The sequence below is a fragment of the Microtus oregoni genome, unplaced genomic scaffold, assembly GCF_018167655.1.
Source record: "Microtus oregoni isolate MIOR12 unplaced genomic scaffold, Mior012 000003F_ref0000135, whole genome shotgun sequence".
NCBI classification, from domain to species: domain Eukaryota; kingdom Metazoa; phylum Chordata; class Mammalia; order Rodentia; family Cricetidae; genus Microtus; species Microtus oregoni.
The window spans coordinates 4,581,967-4,608,285 of NW_024543062.1; the positions used below are offsets into that span (position 1 = coordinate 4,581,967).

Sequence of the window (26,319 nt, forward strand, 5' to 3'; positions counted from 1 at the left end):
TCTGTGGATCTTTTTATTTGAGAGAAAGGCCTCGGAAGTTAGAAAGGGGAAATGAGAGTTTCTCAGTTTCTCTGAGTTCAAACTCCCTGACGTGTGGTGTAAGTTTCTGTCCTGGCCATGGGTATCTGTGACCCGTGAGCGTCTGACTGTGGTATCAGAGGAAGCTGGGAGTCTTCCTACTAGAAGCACAGGTGACTCCGAGATGGTCACCCAGACCCGCTCATTTGGTCTTCACGGTGGAGTATACAGTCTCTTCCTGGGGGTTCTCATGGACAGGCGGGCAGGCTGGTGTTCCTGGGGAGGTCGGGCTTGAGAGGGCAATGGAGGCATACACGATGTTGTTGTCCTGCGGGGGTGAGGGACAGGGCATTAGATAGCAGCAGTGCAGCTGAGGCTCCATAAAGCAGCAGCTGCAGCCTGAGTGCCCCCCCCCCCACACCTCTGACCTCCAACCTTCTGCCTCCATCAACACCCCTTAACTCCTTCAGACCTGAGTCTGAATTGCTTACCTTGGGGTTCTCTTTGGGGTCCATATGCTGTCCTAAAGAAAAAGAAATAGGGAGCACTGAAATCAAGGCATGTGACAGGAAGGGAGACAGATGGCTGGGAGTTCCAAGCATGAGGTGAGGACCTTGGTTCCATGGGAGGTACAGGGTGAGGGAGGGACAGGCTGAGGGAGGGACAGGGTGAAAACACTGAGGGAATGCTTGTGTAAGTGGGGGGTCTTGGGAGAAGAAGGCAGAGCCAAGTGTGGAACAGGAAGCTGGCAGAATTTACCTTCAGGCTCAACGTTCTCACATTTCTCAGTGTTTTCAATGAGTTCCCTGCATGAGAACAAGATGGGCAACAGATGAGAGGCTGGGCAAGAAAGAATTAAGACATTCGGTGCTGGGCTGGAGAGATGGCCCGGTCAGTAAAGTGCTTGTCACATAAACATGATGTCCTGACTTCAGACCCCAGCACCCACAAAGCTGGATGCTGGAGAAGCAGAGACAGGCAGAGAAGTCCCTGGAGTTCACAGGCCAGCCTAGACTAACAGATGAGCTCTAGATTCAGTGAAAGACCCTGTCTCAGAAGATGAAGTAGAAGGCTGGAGAGATGGTTCAGTTGGCAAAGGGCCTGCTTCCCAAACATGAAGACCCAGATTTTACAAGGACCATGTAAAAAATGCTGGGCACAGTCAGTCAGGCAGTGGTGGTGCACTCCTTTAAGCCCAGCACTCTGTGAGTTTGAGGCCAACCCGGTCTACAAAGTTTGTTCCAGGACAGCCAGGGATGTTTACAGAGAGAAACCCTGCAAAATAAATAAATAAATAAATAAATGAATAAATAAATAAACCAAACCAACAACAAAATGTTCTGGGTACAATGTGCCTGGAGGGTGGGGGTGCAGATCGGTGGATCCCTGAAGCTGTTGTCTGCACAGCCCAGCCAAACTGATGATCTTCAGTTAGTCGGAGACCTTACTATAAAGGTCTCAAAATGAATATTACATAAAGGTAGAAGAAACTGAGGAGAGTCATGATATAGACCTTTGGTCTCTACATACATGCACAAGTGCACACACAAACACAACACACATGCAGGAACACAAAATAGAATGGAGAGAAACTGAGAAAGAACACCACTGATCTCTGCCTTCTACACACAGGGCACATGTGCATGTGCACTGCACATATATATACATAACAAGAACATGTAATAAGACACAGAGGACTGGGCATGGTGGTGTATTCTCAGTGCTCAGGAGGTGGAGACAGGGGGACTCCTGATGTTCACTGGTCAACCAACCAGGTCTAATTGGTGAGTTCCAGACCAGTGTGGGACCGTCTCAAAAAAACAAAACAAAAACCCAAAACCCAAGTGGGGTCAGGTGAAATGACTTAGTGGGTAAAACCATGCCATTAAGACTGACAACCTGATGTCATCCCAGGGATCCACAAGGTGGAAGGAAAAAGACAGCTCTCAGAAGTTGTCCTCTGTTTTCCACATGTGTGCTGTGACAAGCTCATACCCACACATACACATATACACATGCACACAAATAGGTAAAATGCAATAAAAAGAATTATTTAAGGTGGATGACACCCGAGAACACACACATGTGCATGCGCATGAGTGCCTGCGCACATGCATGCACACACACACCCGAGCACACATGCCCACACACTAGAAGCTGGTTTTGAGTGGTCTCTGCCATCCTCAATGACTCACGATGGGCATGTTGGTGTTTGGACTTCTCTGGAAGAGGAATGAGAGGCCATTGGTAAGGGGGCCTGGCCGAGGTCTCTCAACACTAGTTGAAGGTGAGTCATTGTAGGGAATCACCTTGGGCTGGGCAGGAACAGAGACTAGAAACAGGAAGAACCAATGCTATCTTCTCTCATCACCTTGATTAAAACTAGAAGGCAGAAAAATTTCAGATCTTCTGAGTAGGTGCTCAGGCTAAGGTCCTGGAAGAAGGGACCTTAGATAAGACTGGAAGAAGGACATCTGGCCAAAGAAGCCACAGGGAGAGGAAAGAGGGAGGAGCTGGGGATGCAGTGTTGCTCTCAGAGTGCTTGTGTTAATTGACAAGGTCCTGGGTTCCATCCCCAGCCCCTCATAAACCAGGTGTGGTGTGATGCCTGTCATTCCAACAGTTGGGAGGTGGAGGTGAAAAGATCAGAAGTTCAAGGTTGCCCTTGGCTTCATAGTAAGTTCAAGGCCAGCCAGGCCAATCTGAGACCCTTTCTCAGAAAAAATTTAGAAGGCCCAGAGCAGGCCATGTGCAGTAAGAAAAGAAAAGACAGGAGAGAAGGGCAGAGAGGTTGGGAGGTGAAGAGAAAAGGGCAAAAGATGTGGAAGACCTAGAACAAAGGATTCCTGGAGAGCGGGGCTCACTGACCACAGAGAAAGGCCGAGAGAAGAAAGGGAAAGATGGGAGAGCTGGAGGAATCCAGGCAGATGTTCAAGGCTGAGAGGAGCCAGAGCCACAGAGAGGGAAGCCTAGGAAATGGAAGGAGATAAGGAGAAAGACCCCATGAGGACTGGGGGTGGAGGCTGTTCTGGAAGGAGACTCCCTAAGACTCTGCTGCACCCCTTGTCAGTGTGTGAAGCTGGTGGCCCTGAAGAGCAAGGCGTCATGGAGGACATGCAGGAAGCAGACAGGATGAGTCAGGGGTGGGGAGATGTGCAGAGCCCTGTGTGCGGTTCTCCATTGTTCTTCTAATGCCATTTGAAGGGGCTGGAGAGATGGCTCAGTGGGCAAGAGCACTGGCTGCTCTTGCAGAGGACAGGATGGCGCTCACCTGGCTGGGGTTTCGGCTTTAGTCCTCTGACCTGTGGGGAAGAAACAGTGTCAGTGTGACATCCGTGCTGATGGTCCATTTGCCCCTCAGCTGTCCTCTATGTCCCACACCTTCAGGGAACAAGGGAGCAAAAAGACCGCCCCAGACAGCCAGAGAAGAGCCTGGACTACCTCTGCTGGGCTGCTGTCCCACACAGCAACCCCTCCCCCAAATCCCTGCCAGGTCCAGGCCTCACCCTCATCTCCTTGTTCCTTCATCAAACTTGAGTTCCTCCTGACCCTGCACCTGCTTGTCTACTCTGTGTTCTCCCAGCTTCCTTTTTGTGCCCTTAGGAACCGCCTCCTTCTGGATTGTATTTTACTCTACTGGTCTGTTTGTCTTGGTGCATACCGTGCTGTTTTAAATACTATAGGTTTTTAAAATTGCAACTTATTATTATATGATAGTTACAGGTTTGTATGGAGGTCAGAGGGCAACTTTTGGGAATCAGTTCTCTCCACCATATGGCTCCCCTCTTGGACACATTTTACCCTCTGAGAACTATTATTGCTTTCTTTTGTTTGAATTTTAAAATTACATGCACTCTTTTGGGGTAATGCCCATGAGAGCAGATGCCTGTGGATTCAGGAGAGAGCTTCCTGTAGGCCTGGAGCTGGAGGTGCAGATGGTTGTAAAGTGCCTGATTTGGGTGCTGGGAGCAAAACTCAGGTTCTCTGCAAGAACATTCAGTGCTCTTAACTGCTGAGACATCCCTCCAGCCTCCTATTGCAACTTTAACCAAATTCTGGGATCAGGCAGTGGGAACGCTCCATTATCGGTCATTTGTTTTTTGTTGCTGTTTGTTCTTGGTGCTTTTTTCATCTCATTTTATCTTTGAGAATGCTTCCAAACTGGTGATGAATCGTCTTTTCAAGACTGCCATTGTCGTTTAGATGGGAATTTTATTGAGTTCACTATTTTTGTAGTATAGACATCTATTTTTTTAAGTCTTGTTATTTTTATTGTATGAATGTTTGCCTGTTTATATGTTTGTTTGCCACATGTTTACCTGGTCCCTGTGGCAGTCAGAAGAGGTCATCACAGCCCCCTGGAACAGGAGTTCCAGGAGGCTGTGAGCCATTGTGTGGGTGGTAGGAATCAAACCCCAGTCCTCTGCAAAAACAGTCAGGACTCTTAACCACTGAGCCGTATCTCCAACCCCCGATATAGACATCGTGACTAATTTTTCATTTTATGAATAAGATGTTTCTTTCTTACCTGCTTTCACTTTCCTTCAACGTCACCCACTGTGTTTTGGAGAGCAACTTATTCAGCTCCTCAGTTTGGGCTTTTTTTCCCAAGTGTTTTACATTATAGTTATAGTTCTAAAGATTTATTTTTATTTGTATGTGTATATGTGTGTAAGGCATTGTGTGTGCCATCTGTGTTCCCAAGCCCACGGAGACCAGAAGAGAGCACTGGATGTCTGAAGCTAGACCTACAGATTGTGTGGGACACCACAGGGTCCTGGGAACTGAACTTGAGTCTCTGCAAGAGCAGCACATGTTCTCAACGCCTTAACTTTTGGAACAACTCTCTATCCTTTCTCTTGTGACGTATAAATACGTGTTTTTGTTTGTTTGGTTTTAGGACAGTTCTATCAGATCCACACAGGCACTTCAAATCCATCCCAGACTCAGCTGCCCAGTTGGCCCCTGTGCAGGTTTGACTGAAGAATCGGAACTACAGGCTCACCTGTTTGCACTCTTGGTCATATTGGGCAGGTTATGGAACATTTAGGAGGTTATAGAACATGCAGCCTTCTGAAAGAGGTGTGTGTCACTGGGGGTGTGTTTGAGAATGTAGTGTTCCTTCTCAGTTCCTTTTTCTCTGTGTTTTCTGCCTGTGGTTGAGATGTGACCGCTCAGCGTCCTGCTTCACTGCCCCGCCATTATTAACCTTGCTTTGGAGCCGCAAATGAGAATGACCTCTTCCTTCTACAAGGTACTTTTGATGGTGACATTTTTATCCCAGCAGAGGAAAGTGACCGCCATTGCACCCCCTCAGATAGACTTCCTCCTTCAGTCCCCATAAGGCGTGGTGGTTTCATCAAACTGTTTTTAACAAACAAGACTTATTCCTGTTCTCTGGTCCCTGTGTCAGTCTAAGCACTGAGTTTTTGTTTGTTTGAGATCTTCTGCACCCACGGAGGACTTTGAATGCTGATCCTCCTGCCTGCACCTTCCACACACTGGACTTACAGACAGGCACTACCGCTTGGGCTCGTCTCAGAATCTGAGAGCTTTTGCCTTGAATTTTACCTGGTCCTGGCCATTCGTCTCCATGGGCAACCACAGTGGTAACTGACGCAGCCTGGCACCTCCAGTCTGTCCTCGACACCCTACGACTGTAAGGTCAGAGTCCAGCCGCTGCTCAGGCCGCAGCACCGCCATTCACCCCTCACAGACTCCCTCCTGAGACACCGTGACTCTCCAGCTGACATACTTCCATCCAGCCCCAGGGTTTCTCTCCTCGCAAGTGACTTATGTCAGAGGGCATTGGTGGCCACACATCCTGCTCCCTTTCCTTTCTCCTTCCTGGTTCAGGCTTGTGCAATGAAACCACCCCATCCTCAAAGGATAAAGAAAGAGCCCCCCTTTCCTATTTAGAGCCTCTGCCATGTTGGTGGGGCCTGGCATCTCTTAGCCCCCCTGCCATGCTGCTGTCTGCCTTTCTGTCCGTGGCATTGATAACTCTTAGTAAACACCTTCCTTCCCAGTGACCTGTCTCTGTGACCCTCTTGAACCCCATCTGAGATCTTCCACACAAGCTGATGTCTTCAGAGCAGGGCTCTGAGGTGGCCTCTTGGTTTTGCCTCTGGTACCAGAGGCCTGAGGACCTGACTTACAAGGTTTCCACTGTCATCTCCTGCATCCTCCACCAGCACCACACTACTCAAGAGTTCCTGACATGGTATCGCTTTCCTGGAAGGTCAGAGAGTGTCCTGCATGACTCCCAGCATGTTCCTGGCTATTTTGTGGAAGGGAGAGGGATGAGATAAATTCTCATGGAGTCAAGATCCTCCTATTCCCACCCTGGTGCACAGAGGCCATTGGCTGTCATTGTTTTTTTTTTAATTGTATTATATTTATTCACCATGTGGATGTGTGTGTGTGTGTGTGTGTGTGTGTGTGTGTGTGTGTGTGTCTGAGAACAACATACAGAAGTCAGTTCTTTTCTTCAGCCCTGTGTGTTCTAGCATTTCCAGTGTCTTGACCTTCTGAGCCATCTCACTGCCTCTGGCTGTCATTATTTATTCTTTGACATTCTATGTAATTTTTCTTCCTCTGAGAGCTCCTCTACCCTCCTGTCTCTCCTCTGGCCATGTCTGTCAACACCACAGCTCTTTCTAAAATGAACACTCAGTCCTTGGGATGCCTCCCCCATCACCCACAGTTACTGGGAAACTGGATGTTGATCTACTTAGGATCCTCCAGTTTCAAGCCAGAATTTGGGAAGTGGAGCAATCAATACAGCTGAGCTGAGGCGACTTCCAGTCCCTTCTGCTTTCCCCTCCCCTGGCTTCCTCCTGGGCAGGCCCTTTCTCCTCTGATTACGAAATGGCTGAGTCAACAGAGAAGAACTGATTTTGGACTGGACTGTAAGGTTCACAAACTGAACCCTCAGAGGCCTCACTTGGGGAACCGGCTTAAAGCAGATTCCTAGTGGGGTTAGCAGTGCAGGCCTGCAGTCAACCAAACTGAAACAACAGCAACAAAAGACCCCAGCTACTCTAAGCAGAAGCCTCAGAGCCTGACTCAAGAGGAGGTCATCAGGGATATGCCCTGGGGAGGCCGGAAGCCACACTTAGCTCCTCAAAAGCTGTCCACCTTGTTGTTTTTAAAGACAGGGTCTCCTACTGGGACCCGAGGCTCAACAATTAGGCTAGTGTGACTAGTCATCAGCCTCGGGGATGATCTTGTCCCCCCTGCTCAGCACTGGGACTACAAGGATTGTGGTGACAGATCCTCAAGCTTGCGCGGCAAGCACTTTACTGACTGAGCCAACACCTGAGCCGCAGGATCTGAGCTGTCAACAATCCCCTTCGATGACCCTGGTGCAGATTGTCCTGTGGAAACACTCGGAAAGTGTGATGGGGATGCAGTCTGGACCACTTACCTTTCCTCCTCTTCCACCTGAGGAACACCATCAATCCCAAAACCCCAGCCAGGAGTACAGCAGCAGCCACGGCCACCCCAACTCTGGTTCCCAGATGCGGGGTGTGATTTTCTGTGCTCATCTGAACTTCTGTGACCGTGAGGGTATTTTTGGTGTGTGCAGAAGTTGCAGTGGTGGGGCTTGGAGAGGTGGTCCTGGGGGCTGGGAAGAGATGAAGGAAATCAGCATGAACTTTCCCAGTAGGAGTGAAGATTCTAGAGATGCCTCTGCAGCACTCTTTGCCGTCAGACACTGAAGCAATGGATTCCAAGGAACTGGAGACACCCAAGGAATCTCAAGCTGGCAGAAGAAAAAAGCAAAGCTTGGAGCCAGCCAGTAAAGAACTGATCTCCCAGAAAGAGAGTTCACACAGTTCTGACAGCTCCTCAGATCACCTTGCAGGAGAGACTGAGACAGAGGATGATGGCTCACTGTGGGCGGGGCCACACGGGAACTGGGACTGCTTAGGTATGCTTATGTCTTGTCTTCTATTTAGGCCTAAACCTCGGGTCAGGATGTGTCAAATCCCAAATAGGGAGTCAGGGGTTGTCCTTGTTTCTCCTCCAATCTGGTCAAGCTGAGCGCTGGAAGCCGTGACATCATAGAGTAATTGCCCAATCATCTTTTCAGGAGAGACTTATCAGAACCAAGGGATTCGCTAAAGGCTAAACCAAAGGCAAGGGTTTTGTGTTCTTGCTTTGTGAATAAAGTGGCTGTCCTTTGCTGTAGATTTTTCGCTGTAGCTGGCTTCCCTCCTGTTACATATTTGGGAGTTAATTCCCTAGTTCAGAACAGTTTCCCACTGCCAGGCCTGTTCCTCTCTCCTAGGTAAGTGCAGAGATCTGCCTTCCTGCAATTGTCTTTATCAGCAGGCATTTGGTCAGGGCTTAGGGTCCAGACATAGAGCATCACCTGCCCAAGCTGCTGCTCTGGTTTTACCCCACATAAAAGATTCTTACCTCCTATGCTCACCTTCACCTCGGTTCACTGATGACTTTAGTTCAGGACTCTCAAGGGCAGCAGGAGAAATAATTAACTGTATCCCAGAGAGAGACCCACAACACCAGGATCACAACAACTGATGACAGCATAGCCCAGAAGCATAATTTAGAGACCTGGCTGTTTTCTTTGCTTAGAGCAGTGAGTCTAACTCCAGACCTAGATCATAGAACTGCATTGTCTGGTATCCCGTCTCCTTTGGGGCTGCAGGATGGGGAGTAGCTCTTAGAAGCTCACACAGGAAGAAGGGAACAGATGCTGAGGCTGAGAATTGGGTGAAAATGACAACTCTACTTCCTGGTAGGAATGTCCTAAGACGCTCATGTCATCCCTAACAAGGATCAATCTCTAAGTCACACAGATCTAAACAGTCATTTTCTAGTAACAGTCCTTGTTAGAACAGAAGTAGCCTGCCAGGGTGGACAAGGCTGCTCCTTAGACGTGAGTTATTGAACATATTTTCAGTGCCTGGCACGGTTTGCCTCCCTATGCGTTATCGGTGAGTGTGGTTCAGAGCCCCCAATCCCACACAGACTATTGTGATTGCTCTTGGTTGCCAACCCCTGCTAGATGGTAAGAACCTATTGCTGAAGATGCTGCTTGCTTTTGATGTAGACACGATGAAAATATATTGCAAAATGTATGAAATATTTACTACTAAAATCTTTTTGCCATTTGTTTAATGTGTGTGAGTAGTATGTGTCTGCTGAGTGTCCATACATGCACCTATACACACAAGCACATGAGTACACACACAAACGCACACACACACACGGAGGATAGAGATGTGCACCTGAACATGCATGTGTGGACAGAAGAGGCTTCTGTGTCCTCCTGCAACTTTCTCCATCTCTTCCTCAGGGGCAGCTTCTCTCTGTGAAATGGGGGCTCAAGTATCAGCTAGACGGAAAATCAACAAACTCAGCAATCCTCCTGCCTCCACCTCCTTGGTGTCGCAGCATATGCAGGGACATCCAGCTTCCTCCGTGGGTGATGGGATGAACTTTGGTCCTCACAATCACAAAGCCAATGCTCTTAGCCACTCTTAACATTTATTTATAGATGGAGGCCATCTATAAATATGACCTTGAACTTGCTGTGTAGCTGATGACCTTACACTCCTTATCTCTTCGCCTCCACCTTCCACTGGGACCAGAGGTTTGTACCACCCCAATTAAAAATGTCACCTTTAAGCTGACTTTGGTGGAGCAGACCTTAAACCGTGCATTCGAGAGGCAGAGACAGGCAGATCTCTGTGAGTTCAAGGCCCATCTAGTCCTCATAGCAAGTTCTCGGCCAGCTAGGGCTACATAGTGAGACCCTGCCTCGGGTATAAATGGATGTAATGTACGATATATCATTTGAACTCTAAATATGCGGTCCAGTGGTTTACAGCGCATCCATTGTGCAGAGCAGCCGCCACCACCATTCATTCCCAGACTTTTTTATATAACAAATTTCCTGTGTTCTAAATTTGACAGGGAGTGTGTGTATACATATATGTGTGTGTGTATCTATGCACATACATCTATACATATTATTACCCTCTTTTCCAGAATATCCCTAAACAACAAAACAAAAAACAAAGTTGTTGGATACAGTGGTTGAGTAATGACTGAGAGAGGGAAGGAGTCTCATCGGCCACTGTCATGGATAAGGTTAGAGTCACTAAGGAAGTGTAGTCCCGAGAGGAGAAAAGGCAGGTCAGCAACTGCGGAGATGGCTCAGTCCAGAAAGCACTTGCCCTGTGCTCTGGTTAGTTATTGTGTCAATTTGACAAAGCTGTAGTTATCTGGGAAGGGGACCTCAGCTGAGAAAATGCCTCCATCAGATTGCCCATAGGCAAGTCTGCAGGATATTGTCTTGATTTGATTGATGTGGGAGGGCACAGCTCACTGTTCATGGTTCCATGTCTGGGATGGTGGTCCTGGATGCTATAATCAAAACAGGCTGAGCAAGCCAGAAAGGAAGCCAGTAAGCAGCCCTCCTCCATGACTTCTGTTTCAGATCCTGCTTCCAGGTTCCTACCTTAGATGTTCCTTCCTGAGATATCACACACTTTCTTTGTAAGATAGTCCATGTGATCACCTGTAACCTCAACACCATGGGAGATCAGGGCAAGAGGATCATTGCAGCTTTGTAGCCCTTCAGCCTAGCCCAGAACAGTGAGCTCCAGGTTCAGTAAGAGACCCTGCCTCAAGGGAATAAAGTTGGTCTTACTAGAGGAGGATTCCCAGTGCCGCACTCTGGCCTTTCCAAGCACAAAAATGTGGTATATGTGCACACACACACACACACACACACACACACACACCATATAGACACACATGCACATACATACATATATGCTTACACCATATATACATGCATGGCCCCTGGAATCAAGATAGAAGGAGGCAAACAATAGAGTGAACTCCAGCAGAGGCCATGTGTCTACAGTTGAGAGACACTTGGAGGTAAAGTGTCCTTGTGGGGTTTGTTGGTCACCAGCATGACCTTGGGCAGGGGTTGAATTCTGCTGGTTTCCATTTCTGTCTTTGTAAAATGACCTTGAGAGTACTCAGCAGTGGTGACATTTGGTTGGAGTAACACCCACACCGTGACTAGGCTGGGCCTGAGTGCACTCAGTGTGGAAGCTGAAGTCACAGCTGCCACAGAGGAGGTGAAGCAACCAGGAGACCTGATCATGGTGAGAACGTGAGGGAGAAGAAGGAACTGAGGGAGGGGAAAAAGAAACTGGGGCAGGGACCCAGAGGAGGAGGTGTATACATGGGGGCCAGAAGGTACCTTCTGTGGAAGGCACGAGATATAATGTAAACTGAGATCTAACGGAGACCCTGGCACAGCACCAAGTGAGGGCTGCTCCATTTTGCAAAGGTCAGATACTCATGAATTTCTGGCAGTGAGGGTAGGGTGGGCAGGGTAGTAGTGTAGTTTGGAGAAAGGAGCAGGAGACTGGGCCATCTGAGAAGAGCAAGGGCCCAGGACTGGGGTGGGATCAGAGGGCAAAATGAGGGGGCAGCTTTGAGAGAGATGCTACGGCTTGCAGGTGATTATGGGAAAAAAGAAAGATAGAGCTCTGAAGAGTGGATAGAACACACCAGAGGAATCTGGGAAGGATCAGACTTGTAAGATCTCCAGTGACATCTATGGTATAAAAAAGCCAGGTACACAGGACTGACCTGGGAAGTGCTTCCTAGGGATGATGGTGAGTTGGGTCCCATTGATCGACTGAAAAACCTCCATGCCTTTTGTCGTTTTCAGACAAATTCGGCAGAAGTACACTGTCTGGTCCTTCTCCTTCAAGTCAAAGATTCTGAGGACTCCGGATGTCTGAGGCTGTGTCCAGTTCAGGATGAGCCGGTCCTTGAAATTCTCATGTATGAAACCCGAGGAGGAGTTGTAGATCAATTTCCCATGGAAGTGCTGCCATCTCCAGAGAATCTTCATCTGTGGATCCTTTGCCAACTCCCAGGGGAAGTAGAAGGAGAAGGGGATCTCGATGGAGTCTCTCTGGACACCAGAGAGGCGTGCTGGTTGGTTGACACCAAAGGTATTTCCTCTGTTGGATCCTGCTGAGTTCCCTGGGAAGGATGGGGAAGAATCTGAAACCACTGCAGGGGATGGAAAGGACACCCCAGAGCTTCCTGAGTCTTCACCACAGGCAGGAGTAGGACTCAGGGAAGGACTTTTCCCGTGTCCCACTGTCCAGTAGGGGACAGGATAGACAGGAGAGTTGAGCTGGACCCACTCTGAAGATGAGCTCTTTCTAGTGGCTCAGAGAGCAGGCTGGTTCCTCTAGCAGTCACCTGTCCACCTGACAGCCCACTCTTCCCAGCTCTACTCCATGCTCCTGTGGTTAAGTCCCCAGTAGTGAGGTTCCCATCACTCACCAGCTTGCAGGCAGGCTGCTGGCAGCAGCAGAAGCAGGATCCAAGTCATGTCCGGAATCCCTCCAGGAAGTGAGACCAGCAGAGCCATCAGACAGTAGAGGAGGCCCCGTGGAGGAACCCTGGGTGGTCAGGAGTCAGGAGAAAATCAGAGTAAAGTTACCCACATTTCCTGTGTCTTCTCATGTGGAGGACTGAGTGGGGACAGGACCTCCCCATCTCCACCTCCCTGTGGCCAGCAACTTCCTTTATCATTCTGGCTTCTTCTTTCCCGTGTTGCAGAAGATCCACCCTTGTCCCCTTGAGCCCAGCCCCCACTTTTTTTTTTCCTGGAAGATACAGCCTTAACCTCTGCATGCTGGGCTCTCCTCTCTTCAACCTTGACATTCTGTCTCATCCAGTCTTTTCCATTTTCTTGTGCAGCCTGCAATCACTGTTTCCTCAGCTCCTGATTTCCTCCACTCCTGCCCTCCCCCCAGTCTGTTTCTCACTATGTCCCCACTCATGCTGGTTGTCTCTCTCTCTCTCTCTCTCTCTCTCTCTGTCTCTCTCTCTCCTTTCTCATAATTGTAGTTAAGGGGATGATCATTTTCTTCTCACCAGACACAATAAGGCAGGAGGTAATGAGGAAACACATTCAGTCCCAGCCCTAGCTTGGTGCCCCCACCATCGTCTGCTCTTTGCACTCTTGCTGCCTGTCAGGGACTCCTCACAGCGGCCCTGGAAAACTAAGGCCCAGTGGACACTCTCGCCCTGGCTGCTGGCTATGGCCGAGTCCGGGTAAGTTATAGACTCATCTCCCTCACCCTGACACTGACTCCAGAGCTACTCCAGTTTCTGACGGAGCCTTCCTGCCTCCTACCACCTTTAACACACACTCAGAAGAGAAAACCAAGGGTCAGAGAAGCCCTGGCACATGTCATATGACTGGCACACGGCAGGCGACTGGACGTCAGTCCCATCAAGTTCTCCTACTCTCACTCCCCACACTGACTTCCGGCTGCCTGCTCGGTGCAGCCTCTGAGCTCCCCTCAAAGGCCACGGATCTGCTGCTGGGCTTCAGGGAGGCTGTTCCCACAGAGCACTTTAGTGATTCCTTTTAGCGCTGTCTGTTCTAGAACCTTCTTTGAATAGAGTGGGCAAAAAGGGCTCAGAGCAGCAATGTGTCAGTAATGACATATCGCCTGGGACATCTCTGAGAGTGGACGCTGCTCTTCCGTGAATAGAGTCGAGTCGTGAGATGTGGGGGCAGTGGCTGTGGTGTCCAAAAGGCTGGGTTTGTGGAGGTCATCCTACCCTTCCCCATGACAAGTTACTATCAGTTCCCTGAAGGGCAGGAAGATGTGATTGAATCAGAGGAAGTGGCATCATTCTTTCTTAATGAGATGGGCAGAGGCGACTTCCCATTTCCTTAGATTTCCTGGCATTGACTGCCTTCTCCATGCTCCCCGCAGGTGGCTATGCAGTCGCCTCTGTCATGTCTGCTTTCTCTGCCTTCCTCACCCCTTGCTAAGTTTCTAAAGGAAGGACTGGGCCTAATGAGCTTGCCATGCTCCAGCAGCTGGTCTCCAGCATTTTTACACAACAGATTCTGGTTGGTCCCTCAGAATCCCAGCTGCCTCTTGTGCTCAGCCTCACTGCTGCCACCTGCTGGCCACTCAATCCCAAATCATGAGCTCTGTTCTAATTTCAAGTCCTGGACTCAGTTGAATCCCCTTAGGCACCGCTGTGGGATGATTTCTGTCCAGCAGGCTGTAATCATTTTTTGTAGTGAGAACCCAGTTTGCCCAACTAGCAGTGACTGGGCCCTGCAGCCATGATGCTTTCACAGGGGAGGGGCACCTTCTGTGGAAGAGCAGCCTGGGGCTGTGGGGTGCACACATGGGGCTTTTGCATACATGTGACCATGGGGAGTGTCAGGTTACAGTGTTAGAACCTGGCTGCTGTTCAGGATACAACATGAGTGTGCCCTGACCCACAGAAGAAGTAAGTAAATATAATTTAAAAAAATTAAGGTGTGCATGGTGGCACACGCCTTCTTACTAGCATATGGGAGGCAGAGGCCAGAGGACATCTGTTAGCTTGAATCTAGCCTGGTCTGTACATTGAGTTCCAGGCCAACCAGGAGTACATAGTGAGACCAAACAAAACAAAACAGACCCACAAAACCAAGAATAATATAAAGCAAACAAAGAAACACAGAAAACAAACAAACAAAAAACACAACTAACAACACAAAATGTCCAGGTACACGGTGTCTGGAGTAGTAAAGCCGGATGTTGCTCTCTAGTCTCCACATGCATGAGCATAAACTTGCATGTGTGTGCATGCGTGCGTGTCGTGTGCGCGCACACACACACTCTCTCTCACACACACTATCATGCAAGGCACCTCTCACAGCTGATCATCCAGCACCTGCCTACTGAGTCCTCATCCTGAGTAAACACGGCCAGAGCAAGGTTGTGAGCAACAGCGAAGCACAGAGTCACCAGCTCCTGCAGGACCTTGTGAAAGACGCAGGGGTAACAGCAACACAGTGCCCAGGCCGGGTCTCAGTGCTCCCAGTGCATGGGACTGCAGTTACTTCTGCTACAGAAGAGAGGCAAGGATCAGAAGACACAGTAGCCACGTCATGAAAATGGGGGCATTGTTCTGAAGACCTTTTGGGCCTGTGTGTAGAGGTGACAACGGGGAAGGGGAGAGGGGAGATGGGAGCCTGAGGTGATATCAAGGGAACAGGGAAATCAGAGGCATCAAAGTTAGAACCAGCGTGGCTCACCATGGGTGATGGGCAGTTGGGTCCCATCAATCGACCACCAAGTCTACAAGCCTTCTGTTGTGTTTACAGAAATATGTGGTCTAGTCCTTCTCCTGTAGGACCAGGATTCTAGGTCTCCAGATGTCTGTGCAGATGCAGGAACCAAGCTTCACTTCCAGGCTTCATCTGGCCTTGCCCTACTGTCTGGGGTCTGTGGGTAAAAGGTCACCTAATTGCAGAGTCTCTAGGAGGGGCTGACCTTATTACACCTGACATATGTCAGCTGCTAGACCCTAGAATTATTAATATTTATTTATTTATTTTTGTTTTGGAGACATGATTTCTCTGTAGCTTTGGTGCCTGTCTTGGAATTTGCTCTGTAGACTACTAGGCAGTCTTCAAATTTATAGGATCCACCTGCCTGCCTAGTGCTGGGACTAAATGTATGTGCCACCACTGCCTGGCTAACCCCAGCATTTTTATACAAAAGGTTCTGGTGAGGTGTATGGGTGCTCAACCTCACTGCTACCACCTGAATCCCAAGTTATGGGCTCTGTTGTTACAAGTCCTGGACTCAGCTGGATCCCCACAGGGACCCTGCTGAGGAATGGTTTCTTTCTTTTTATTTTGCTTTTTCGAGACAGAGTTTCTCTGTGGCTTTGGAGCCTGTCCTGGAACTAGCTCTGTAGACCAGGCTGGTCTCAAACTCACAGAGATCCACCTGCCTCTGCCTCCCGAGTGCTGGGATTAAAGGCGTGTGCCACCATTGCCCGGCTGAGGAATGGTTTCTGTACAGGATGATGTGATCAGTCTCCTGCAGTGAGAACCATGTTTCCCCTGACAGCAGTTACAGGACCCTGAAGCCATGACACTTTCACGAAGGAGGGGCACTTTCTGTGCAAGAGCAGCCTGAGGCTGTGGTGTGCACACATGGGGCTTTTACATACAAGTGACTATGGGGAGTGTCAGACTGCAGTGTTAGAACCTGGCTGCTGCTCAGGCTATAGTACCGGTGTGCCCTGCACCCACAGAATATATAAGTGTAATTTTAAATTTAAAACATAAAGTGGGCAAGGCATGATGGTGCATGCCTTTAATTCCAGCTTGGGGGAGGCAGAAGCAGACGCAAATGAGAGTGGATCTCAGTGAGTTTGAGGCTGTCCTAGTCTATTTATCACGTTCCAGGCCAGCAATGGCTATGTAGATTTTGTCTCATAAAACCAAAACAAACAAAAGAACAAACAAAGAAATAAATCCAAGGTAAATGTGTCCCTAGTAGTAATGCCTGAGGTTGTCTGCAGGCCTCCACATAGGTGAGCACACACATGCACACATGTGCAGCTGAATACAGGCACAGACACGTCATGCAGGGAGACACCCATAGCTGATGTGCCCCACATGTCTACCCAGTCCTCATCCTGAGTAAACACGATCTCCCGAGGTCAGCCTCTGTGACTCTTCAGACTCCAGTTCCTGATCGTGTCCCCAGCATTCAGATCCTGATTTTATACCCAGCAGTGTTTTCCCATAACAGTGATGGCAGAGAATAGACTCAACCCTTCCTATTTCTGTCTGAACCATCCAGTTCCAGAAACTTCCCTCAAATAACACAGTAAAGGGCAGATTGGCCTCACCCCAGCAGATAACTCATAGATGACAACTGTCCATCTGTCCATCCATCTGTCACACCATTCATTCTCCCAATCCTTGAATTTTTTACCCCAGTGACAACTAATGCAGCCCAGAAGGAACCCAGAGTAGCTGCCCAGACTGGCTCCAGAGACAGTTGAGGGGATGCTAGAGAGAGGGTGGAGGATGATGACCTGTGGTGTAACAGGACACTCAGGCTGCACTAGGACATCACAGTAGCACATTTGTCCCGCCCCTATCTGAACCCTCTTTTCTCCTCTTGATGACATCAACATCCTCAGTGTTTCCCAACCGCAGTGTGAGCGCCTCCCTGTACCCCTGTAGAGGGGAGCCCCAAGAAGAGACTCTACACCATGTCCTAAAATCTAGTGAGTGGGGCTGGGTAACCAGATCGCCCCCCTACTCCTCTGGATGGAGTCTCCTAGGTTCTGAAGATAGCCAAGGCAGAGGAAGGAACTCACATGTCATTGAGTTGAGGTCACAGAAACTGAGAAGCTCTCAATTTCCTCTTCAACTTTCTATATTGCTTAAATGAAACTATTAATAGTTACAAAAAAAAAGGGCTGGAGAGATGGCTCAGAGGTTAAGAGCACTGGCTGCTCTTCCAGAGGTCCTGAGTTCAATTCCCAGCAACCACATGGTGGCTCACAACCATCTATGATGAGATCTGGTGCCCTGTTCTGGTGTGCAGGCATACATGCAGGCAGAATGCTGTATACATAATAAATAAATAAATCTTTAAAAAAAATTTATTTCAGTGAATCTAAAGAAAAACTGGTCACATCTTCAAGTTCTTTGTCTCCAACCAAAGTGAACTGATGGATGACCTGCCTCCCTGACCTTTCTACTGTCTTGCGTTTCCGTTAGCTTTGGTTTGTTGGTTTCAATACAGAGTCATATGTAGCCCAGGCTGGCTTCAGACTCAATAGGTACTAATGATAGCTTCCAATTCATAACTTTGCTATTTCTACTGTCAGTCATTGGGATTACAGGCTTATGCCACCATGCCCGGATTCCTCTAGTACTTTTTGTTACGTAATGGCTCTGGCTGGGAAACATAAACCCTGAAGAGTGGTAGCCCAGCTAGACCCCATGTCTGCTCCCATTCGAACATCATGTTCCCTTCTCCCTGAGGGAATTTTATGTAAATAATATTGATAATGGGGGATCTGTGTAAACCTTTGCCGTGGGCCCCTTTGTTGTTCCTTCCTTTTGAAAAATGGAAACTGACATGAAAAGTCACATGACCATTGGAGTATCATGCATGAGGCCCCTTCTCTGTGCCCAGCTCCCTGGAGGGAGGTGATAGTGAATTAACCATACTGTAGATGATTGGGCAGATGGTCACCATGGCAGCCTGCCTGTGTGAACACCTCAGGGATGCTCAGAGGAGGCACCACCCCAGCTGCCAAGATCACTGTGACCACGGCTGCTGCTGAGTTCAGCCTCAGAGGCTTGGATCCAGTTACACCACAGCGGACATCTCACAGCTGACCCAGGAGACTCTACTGTACTCGTGAGAAGCCTTGGTGACTTCTCCATCACCCCTCCTAGCTTCAGCTACTCCCATGGGGATGGGACAGTTTTCCAATGACTCAGCAAAGGCCCCTGATTGATACACATTTGAGACTTGTCACTGATGGAATAAGAGCTGCATCTATGCAGGACTGTGATTGGTGGATCTGAATCATGCATGCCTGTCTTAGGGTTTCTATTGCTGTCAAGAGACACCATGAGCACGGCAACTCTTATAAAGGAAATAATTTGGGGTGGCTTCCAGTTTTAGATGTTTAGTCCATTATCTTCATGGTGGGACATAGCAGTATGCAGGCAGATACGGTGCTGGAGCAGAAGCTGAGAGTTATTCATTTGAATGCACAAGAAAAATGAAGTGAACTGTATCTACTCTGAGCATAGAGTGAACATAGGTGACCCGAGAGCCCACCTCCACAATGACATACTTCCTCCAACAAGGCCACACCTACTCCGACAAAGCTGTGCCTCCTAATAGTGCCACTCCCTATGGGCATATGGGGGCCAACTACAGTCACACTGCTGCAGTGCCCTTGCACCTCCTTTGGCTGTGAAAGCAGCATGGATTTCATCATTATCAGTCAGGTGTGGATGCTGCCCTTATTTCCCAGCATGCTCTTTGGTAGAAGCTGACATACTGACTATCAAATGCTAAGACAGACTGGACTTGGGAAGGAAGTCTTTTCCTAGGGGAGACCCCAGAGGTCAGAATATCAACATGGCAGGAAATAAGGAAAGCAAGGGGATGTAGATGGGTCTGTGAGGAAAGGAAGCCCAATCTGCGACCCAAGCAAACCATGGTCTGTCATCTGAGGAGGGGCATGGAATGTTCAGGGTGTGTGGCTGAGATGACTGTCCAGGAAGAACAGGAAAGAGGAAAAGAGTTCTTATGCAGTGGTTCTCAGTGTGGACCTTGTTACCTGCTTCTCTGTGTTTCTGCTCCTGGACACAATCTGCTGTTCTCTAAGTTCTCATGTTTGTGTGTTGGGCTGCATTAAGAGAAACATGAGATCATGTCTGGGAGGAAGACATTTATTAAAAATGTTATTAACTCCATGGACAGATTAGAAACAGCACAGTTGGGATCCCAGGACAAGAGCCAGACAGATTGACTGGATTCCTAGGAAAGGAAGTCAGAGCACACATGGCAGGAGTGGGGTTCTCTTCTTGTACCTGTCCATGGACGGATGTTTCACAGCACAGGCCTGCAGCCCTGCTCTCTGATTCCCAGGCCGTGGTCAGGTCTGGAGACGCAGGTTGTGTGGGAACTCACCACCCTGGTGAGCGATGCTGGCCCCTAGAGTTCTGTCAGCTGGGGACGAGCAGACAGTTTTGTGCCTAAGAAGAGAGGACAGATTTCCATAGTCAGTTTTCTACTTGTACTATTTGTGTCCCCAAAATGAACTCAGGCCACTGGCTTGGCTGCAGACACCTATTCCCACTGAGCTCTCTCTGCTCCCCACTTTCCTTTTGTCCTGTAATACGTAATTATGAAATACTTCATTTAAAGTAAATATGGAAAATGTTATGACCAAGATTTATCCCCTGGAGTCACACACATTATTTTTTATGACATGGCCTCTCATTGGTCGGGAACTCAGCAATTCGGCTGGACTAGCTGGACGGACAGCTCCATGACTCTGGCTGTCTCTTTTGTCCAGGGCTAGGTGTACAAGTTCCCGTCACCCCCCCCTGTCTTATAATGCAGGTGCTCCCAGTGAGACTCAGGTCCTCCTGCCCGTGTGCAAGGGTTTCTAACTCAATCATCTCTCTAGCTCCCTTGCATGCCTCTCATAACAACAAACTTCCCCAGACAGCCCCTCACCTGCTCCTTGGGATGATAGCTGCTCACCTGGCTGGGTTTGGCTTTAGTCTGCTGGCCTGTAGGAGAAGAACCAGTGTTAGTGTGGCAGCCATGCTGATCCGCCGTCTGCCTCTCAGCTGTTCTCTGTGTTCAACATTAGGGGACCAGGGCAGCAAACAGCTCTGTAGCAGCCAATCAGGGACAGGACTGAGAGTCCCTGGGGCTTGAGGACAGTCCTCAGCTTTCCTTCTGCACAGCCAATCAGAGGACAGCTCTCCTGTCCACTGCCCCTTGTCCATGTCATTCTCCCTTTGCTTCCTCCCCCTGCCTTGAACTCATGTCCCTCCCCTGCTCTCCCTGCTCTGCAGGCACCAGGCCTCCCTTTTGTCTCCCTGGAACCTGGTACTGCCCCCTGCATATTCAGTCTCAGGGTTCAAATCCCAGTCAGACTTCTGCTGCCTCCCAGACTGCTGCTCTCCACCTCTCAGATGCTCTTCTTATCTATTGCAGGGCTGAGCCCTTGTGAAAACCAAGGCCTGCATGTTCAAGTCTGTGTTTCTGGGCTTTCCAATACACTCCACTATCTGCTCATCTCTGTTCCTGTCCTGTAGTCTACTTACCATGGATTTAAGTCTGATCTGAATCTGGTCCACACTGCCTTTGTTTTATGTGTGCCCAAGGTCTTGTGGAACCCATGTTCACCTTCAATTTTCTATGTAGCTTCAGATGAGTTTGTACTCTTAATTTCCCCACATGCGCTTCCCAATGCTGGAATTAGGGTGTCTCCTACTGTGTCCCCATGTTTGTTTCTTACAATCCTTTTGATTTTAGAAGACAAATCATTTGTCTTTACAAAAAAGCAATTGGGATTTGAACAGAGACTGCATTGACTTTCTAGACTGCTTTGCATTATAAGGAGTTATTGTATAAATGTTTCCATTATGCAAATATCCATATATTTTTCAGTATTTTTCTATGTTTTATAAATTTATGTCATGCAGTACATATATGTATGTGTAGATTTGCATATGTGCACACACATGTCGGTGGTAGAGGACAACCTTGGGTATCATCCTGTAGGAGCTATCCACTATAGTTTTCGGGACAGGTCTGTCCTTGGCTTGGGGTTCCCTGATTGAGCAAGCCTGGCAGCATACTGACCCTCATGGATCCTATTGTCTCTTCCTGTTCAGTATCTGTCAATGTAGTCAACTTTATCTGTGAATCCTGGGGATGGAACCCATGTCCTTGTGTTTGTGGGTTAAGCACTTTACCAACTGAGCCGTCTCTGGCTGCTCTGTAATTTCTCTCAGCAGTGTGTCGTTTTTAGGATACAAATCTTTCACCTCTTATGGTGTAAGTTCTTCCCAGAAATGTTCTTTTCACCTGTGAGTTTATTGCACACCATGTCCTCCTTTTGTATAGATACCATATTCCCAACTCAAACATATCTCTCTCTTCGTGGTCTCACCTCCTGTGAGATGCTGTCCCTGCAGGCTGCTCAACCTCAGACCTTGTTTAGCAGCCACAGCTCTTTCCAAATGAGCAGTTAGCCCCTGGGTCTCCCATATGCCCCTTGAATTCCTTAGGAGCAGGCTGTGTTCATCTACACTTGATCCTCTAATTTCCAGCTGGGACTCTAGGGAATTAGGAACAGATTCAGTCCTGGGTGGGTTCAGCCTCCTTTCTGTCCTTCTGTTCCCTGTTCTCTGCCCCGCACAAGTTTCCTGTGCTGGCTGTTCTTGGCTGTGAACTGGACTGTATCTGGAATGAACTATAATGCAGACACAGAGGGTACACTTGGGATCTGGATCTTGAGGGAGGAAGACAGCATGCCTTGGATCCAGACCATGATTCTGGAAGTCACACCTTTCACCTGGGCCACTCCTTCTGTTTTAAGCCGGTATAAGGACAATGGAAGAAGGAAGGTGTTCTTCACCTGCTTGCCCTCACCTCTGTCACACATTCATTTCTGTCTTCGAGATCCCAGTAGAGCAGCTGAGACACCCAGCCTCGTGGACGGAGCAGCTACTGGGTTCTTGGTCTTTCCTTTCAAAACTAGTCATTGTTTAAAGGCAGCCATAAGTCATTTCAATAAATTCATATATATATATATGTATATATGCACATATATATGCACACACATATATTAATACATTCCATAAAAGTTCCGTTACTCTAGAGAACCCTGACTAATACACATACCTATCTCCATGTCCCACAACTGAGAAAACTCAGAGGTAAGCTCAGGTGAGGCCCTGTCCTGGACCACTCACCTTTTCTTCCACTTGAGGAAGATCAGCATCACATAGACGGGGGTTATGAGCACAGCCGTGGCCACCACCACCCCGACCATGGCTCCTATGTTCACAAGTGAAGGATTCCTCTGGCCCTCTGTGTGCTCCAGTCCAGCCATGGTGACTGCAGAGGTGATGATGGAGGGGCTCTTTGTGATGGTTCTGACTGCTGGGGAGAGATGAGGAGTGAGCAGATCCTCCCTGGATGAGGAGGGATGGGAGGAGTGTCACATCTTGTCTCCTCTGTGGGAGGTGGGATGGGGAGCAGCTGTTAGAAGTTCACAGAGGGGAACACATGCTGAAGGCTGAGACTCCAGGAGAGAAAGCTCAGTGCACACCTCCACCTGTCCTGGCTGTGTGTCCTCAGATTTACATTTAGTCACAGATAATTAAGTCATAGAAATACAGTTGTTTTGATCATAAATGCATGGAACAAACAGATGTCTCAGTCTGTATCGTGATTGCTCTCAGGAAATTTAGACCCCGAGTTTGATCCCTAGAATCCATTTGAGGAGCCTAGTGAGCTGGGCATGGCCTTTAATCTTAACCCTAGAGGCAGGGGCAGGCAGATCTATGTGAGTTAAAGCCAGCCTGTCTCTGTATATTTAGTTCCACACCAAACAGAGTTGAGTGAGTTGTGTCTAAGTAAAAGGAGGCGGAGACAGGCATGTCCCTGGGGCTCACTGGTTAGCCAGTCTAGTCTATCTACTTGGTAAACTTGACGCTAGTGAGAGACTGTCTCAGAAAATAAGGGAATGGCTCCTGAATGTTTCCTCTAGCTTCTGAATACATATGAAGAATTGTCAGCGATTACACAATACATACATACACACATACATACAGACAGACAGACAGACAGACACACGTGAATTAACAGAACCTCATGATCACACACCCAAAATACACAAAATGTAAAACAGAAAATATATAATTTTGATCGTAGGTGTCCAACTCAGTACAGTACAGGGCAGCATACATTCATCTGCTCTGCAATCCTTACTAAGGTCAAAGTCTACTTTTATATATTTGGAAACACTAGACCTACAGTTCCCAGCCTGTGGTTTGCTTCCTCCACAGTGGTAGAATAACATGATAACATGCAATCATATATTTACAGTATGATTCATAACAGTAGCAAAATTACAGTTATGAATCAGCAATAAAAATAATGGGGGGGGGGTTTCACCACAATGTGAGGAACTGTATTAAAGGATGTCTCCATTAAGAAGATTGAGAATCACTGCTCTAGACCCAAGAAGCATCTCCTTTCTCTCCCTTCTCTGAGCCCTGGCAGCTATGGTTAGACATTACATCAGGTCAACATGGCAGCCGTGGAGACTTCACAAGAACTGTGCTGTGGGCGTCCTCTCACAGGCTGGCTTTAATCCAGTCAACAGCCACTGCTGGATGTGGTGGCACAGGCCTTTATCTCAGCACTTGGGAGACAGAAGTAACAGGTTTCTGTGAGTTCCAGAACAACCAGCACTACATGGTGAGACCCTGTCTAATTAAAACCAAAACACCAATATATATATATATATATATATATATATATATATATATATATATATATATATATATATATAGAGAGAGAGAGAGAGAGAGAGAGAGAGGAACAGAGCAGAGCAAGGTTGTGGTCAACGAGGAAGTACATAGACTTCCCAGCTCCTGCAGGGCCATTTAAAGGGTGCAGGGGTAACAGTAGCATAGAGTTCCACCCAGTGTTCCCAGTGCATGGGTCTGCAGTTACTTCTGCTTCAGAGGAGAGGCAAGGATCAGAAGACAGAGCAGCCGCTTCATGAAAATGGGGGCATTAGTTCCCAAGTCCCTTGGGGCTTGTGTGGGCAAGGTAAGGGCAAGAGGGCAAGGAAAGGGAGAGGGGAGTTTGGAATGGAAACCCCATAAGAGAGTTGTAGGGAGAATTCCCACAGATTTTCACCTGGTTTGACTCCAGAGTGTTAGCACCTCACCTTAATCTTCCTTTTGTGACTGCTACATTTTGTCCCCTGTCCTCTCTATGTGATCCTTGCCTGAAATTTTTCTGAAGGTGCAAAGCCTATGAAAATTTGGTTGAAGCAGTGCTCAGAACACCTCAGGTTTTTTTTCATATGAGGATTTGGGCAGCTTAGATGAGAGGTGTTGAGGTGCAAAAATCATCTTGCTAAAAGATGTAAGTTGGAGAACACTAAAATGGCCCTCCCTAAGCTACAGGGATCAGTCTGAAGACAGGAAACCCAGGCAGCTAAAAGGGTTAGAATCATCCTTGAGGTGACTTATCTTTTGATTTCCTGAACCAGAGAGTGGGTAGGGAGAGGTGAGGGATGTATCCTGGGAGCTCGGACAGGAAATAGGGGACTGTGGTGACAGATGTCAGTTTACAGTTGGATTGTAGGACACCAGGAACATCCCGTGGGCATCTACTGCATGTTCTGGGCTTAGGTTGGAGCTGTGTGGAGATGCTCCATACAGGGACTAATTGGAGCCCTGACACAGGACCAAGTGAGTCAGCTACATTCTAGAAAAGTCAATCCACCTCAAAGTCACGGGGAAGGGGAAAGTGACCAGGACTGCAGTGTTAGTTTGGACAGAAAGGGGGTGAACTAGAGGGAAGGCCTCATGCTGAGATCTAGAGTGTGGTGGGGTTCCATCTGAGCAGAGGATGACAGACAGGTCAGAGGACACAGCAAAGACTTGTCACAACCACAGTGGAAAGATCCTGTGTCAGAGCCAAGGAAAAGGAATTTTAAACCATGGTCAGAATTGTGGAGCCTGAGGTGACAACTAGGGGACAAGGAAGCCAGAGGCATCAAAGCCTGAGCCAGGGTGGCTCACCAGGAGTGACGGTGAGTTGGGTCCCATTGATCGACTGAAAACTCTCCATGCCTTTTGTTGTTTTCAGATGAACTCGGCAGAAGTACACTGTCTGGTCTTTCTCCTTCAAGTTCAGGATTCTGAGGACTCCGGATGTCTGAGGCTGTGTCCAGTTCAGGACGAACCGGTCCTTGAAATGCTCATGGATGAAACCCGAGGAAGAGTTGTAGATATATTCCCCATGGTAGTGCTTCCATCTCCAGAGAATCCTCATCTGTGGATCCTTTGCCAACTCCCAGGGGAAGTAGAAGAAGAAGGGGATCTCGATGGAGCGGCCCTGGACACCAGAGATGCGTGTTGGCTGACCAAATCCATAAAGCTTTTCTCTGTTGGATTCTGCTGTGTTCCCTGAGAAGGATGGGGAGAATGTGAAGCCACTTCAGGGATGGAATGGACAACCCAGAGCTTCCTGAGCCATCACCCATAGAAAGGTGTGGGAGACAGGAGAAAACTGTCCTTACGTCCCACTGTCCCATATGAGATAGGACAGATGGGGAACGGTTGGGCTGGACCAAGTCTGAGGATGAGCTTTCTCTTGGGGCACAGAGGACAGGTTGGCTCATAGAACAGGCACCTCTCCACATGCCAGCCGACTCTTCCCAGCCCCACTAACCCCTCCTGTGGTTAAGTCTCCAGTAGTGAGGTCCCCACCACTCACCAGCTTGCAGGCATGCTGTCGGCAGCAGCAGAAGCAGGACCCAGGCCATGTCTGGAATCCCTCCAGGAAGAGAGACCAGCAGACCCATCAGGAGGGAGAACAGGTCCTGTGGAGGGTCCCTGGGGTTGTCAGAATTCAGAAGACAATCAGAACAAAAATAATCCCATCCCCTGAGCTGTATGTGGAGGACTGAGTGGGGGCAGGACCTCCCCATCTCCACCTCCTGTGGCCAGCGACTTCCTTTATCATTCTGGCTTCTTCTTCCCCGTGTTGCACAAGATCTGCCCTTGTGGTCTCTGAGAAGGTGACTGTGCCCTTGAGTCCAGCCCCCATTTTGGCTGGAAGATACAGCCCTGACCTCTGCATGCCAAGC

General features: G+C 48.5%; 1 protein-coding gene across 1 annotated transcript; it reads right to left on the reverse strand.

Annotated features, from left to right (window-relative positions):
- Nucleotides 1-26,034, reverse strand: LOC121446391 (paired immunoglobulin-like type 2 receptor alpha). The gene is made up of 8 exons (XM_041648999.1): nucleotides 25,947-26,034; nucleotides 25,250-25,636; nucleotides 13,821-13,833; nucleotides 7,448-7,641; nucleotides 3,290-3,320; nucleotides 778-824; nucleotides 510-541; nucleotides 1-346 (listed from the first exon to the last, which is right to left on the reverse strand). The coding sequence occupies exons 1-8, from the start codon at nucleotides 26,032-26,034 to the stop codon at nucleotides 221-223; spliced, it is 918 nt and encodes a 305-aa protein (XP_041504933.1). The 3' UTR covers nucleotides 1-220.
- Nucleotides 26,035-26,319: the final 285 nt, after the last annotated feature.

What these genes read in the sequence shown, in the direction of transcription:
- LOC121446391 (XM_041648999.1), bottom strand. Translation starts at nt 26,034, where the DNA reads ATGGGTCTGCTGGTCTCTCTTCCTGGAGGGATTCCAGACATGGCCTGG. An exon ending in AAAGCCGAAACCCCAGCCAG is followed by an intron (nt 825 to 3,289) that starts GTGAGCGCCATC and finishes GTTCTCATGCAG; the next exon opens with GGAACTCATTGAAAACACTG. An exon ending in TGAGAACGTTGAGCCTGAAG is followed by an intron (nt 542 to 777) that starts GTAAATTCTGCC and finishes CTTTTTCTTTAG; the next exon opens with GACAGCATATGGACCCCAAA.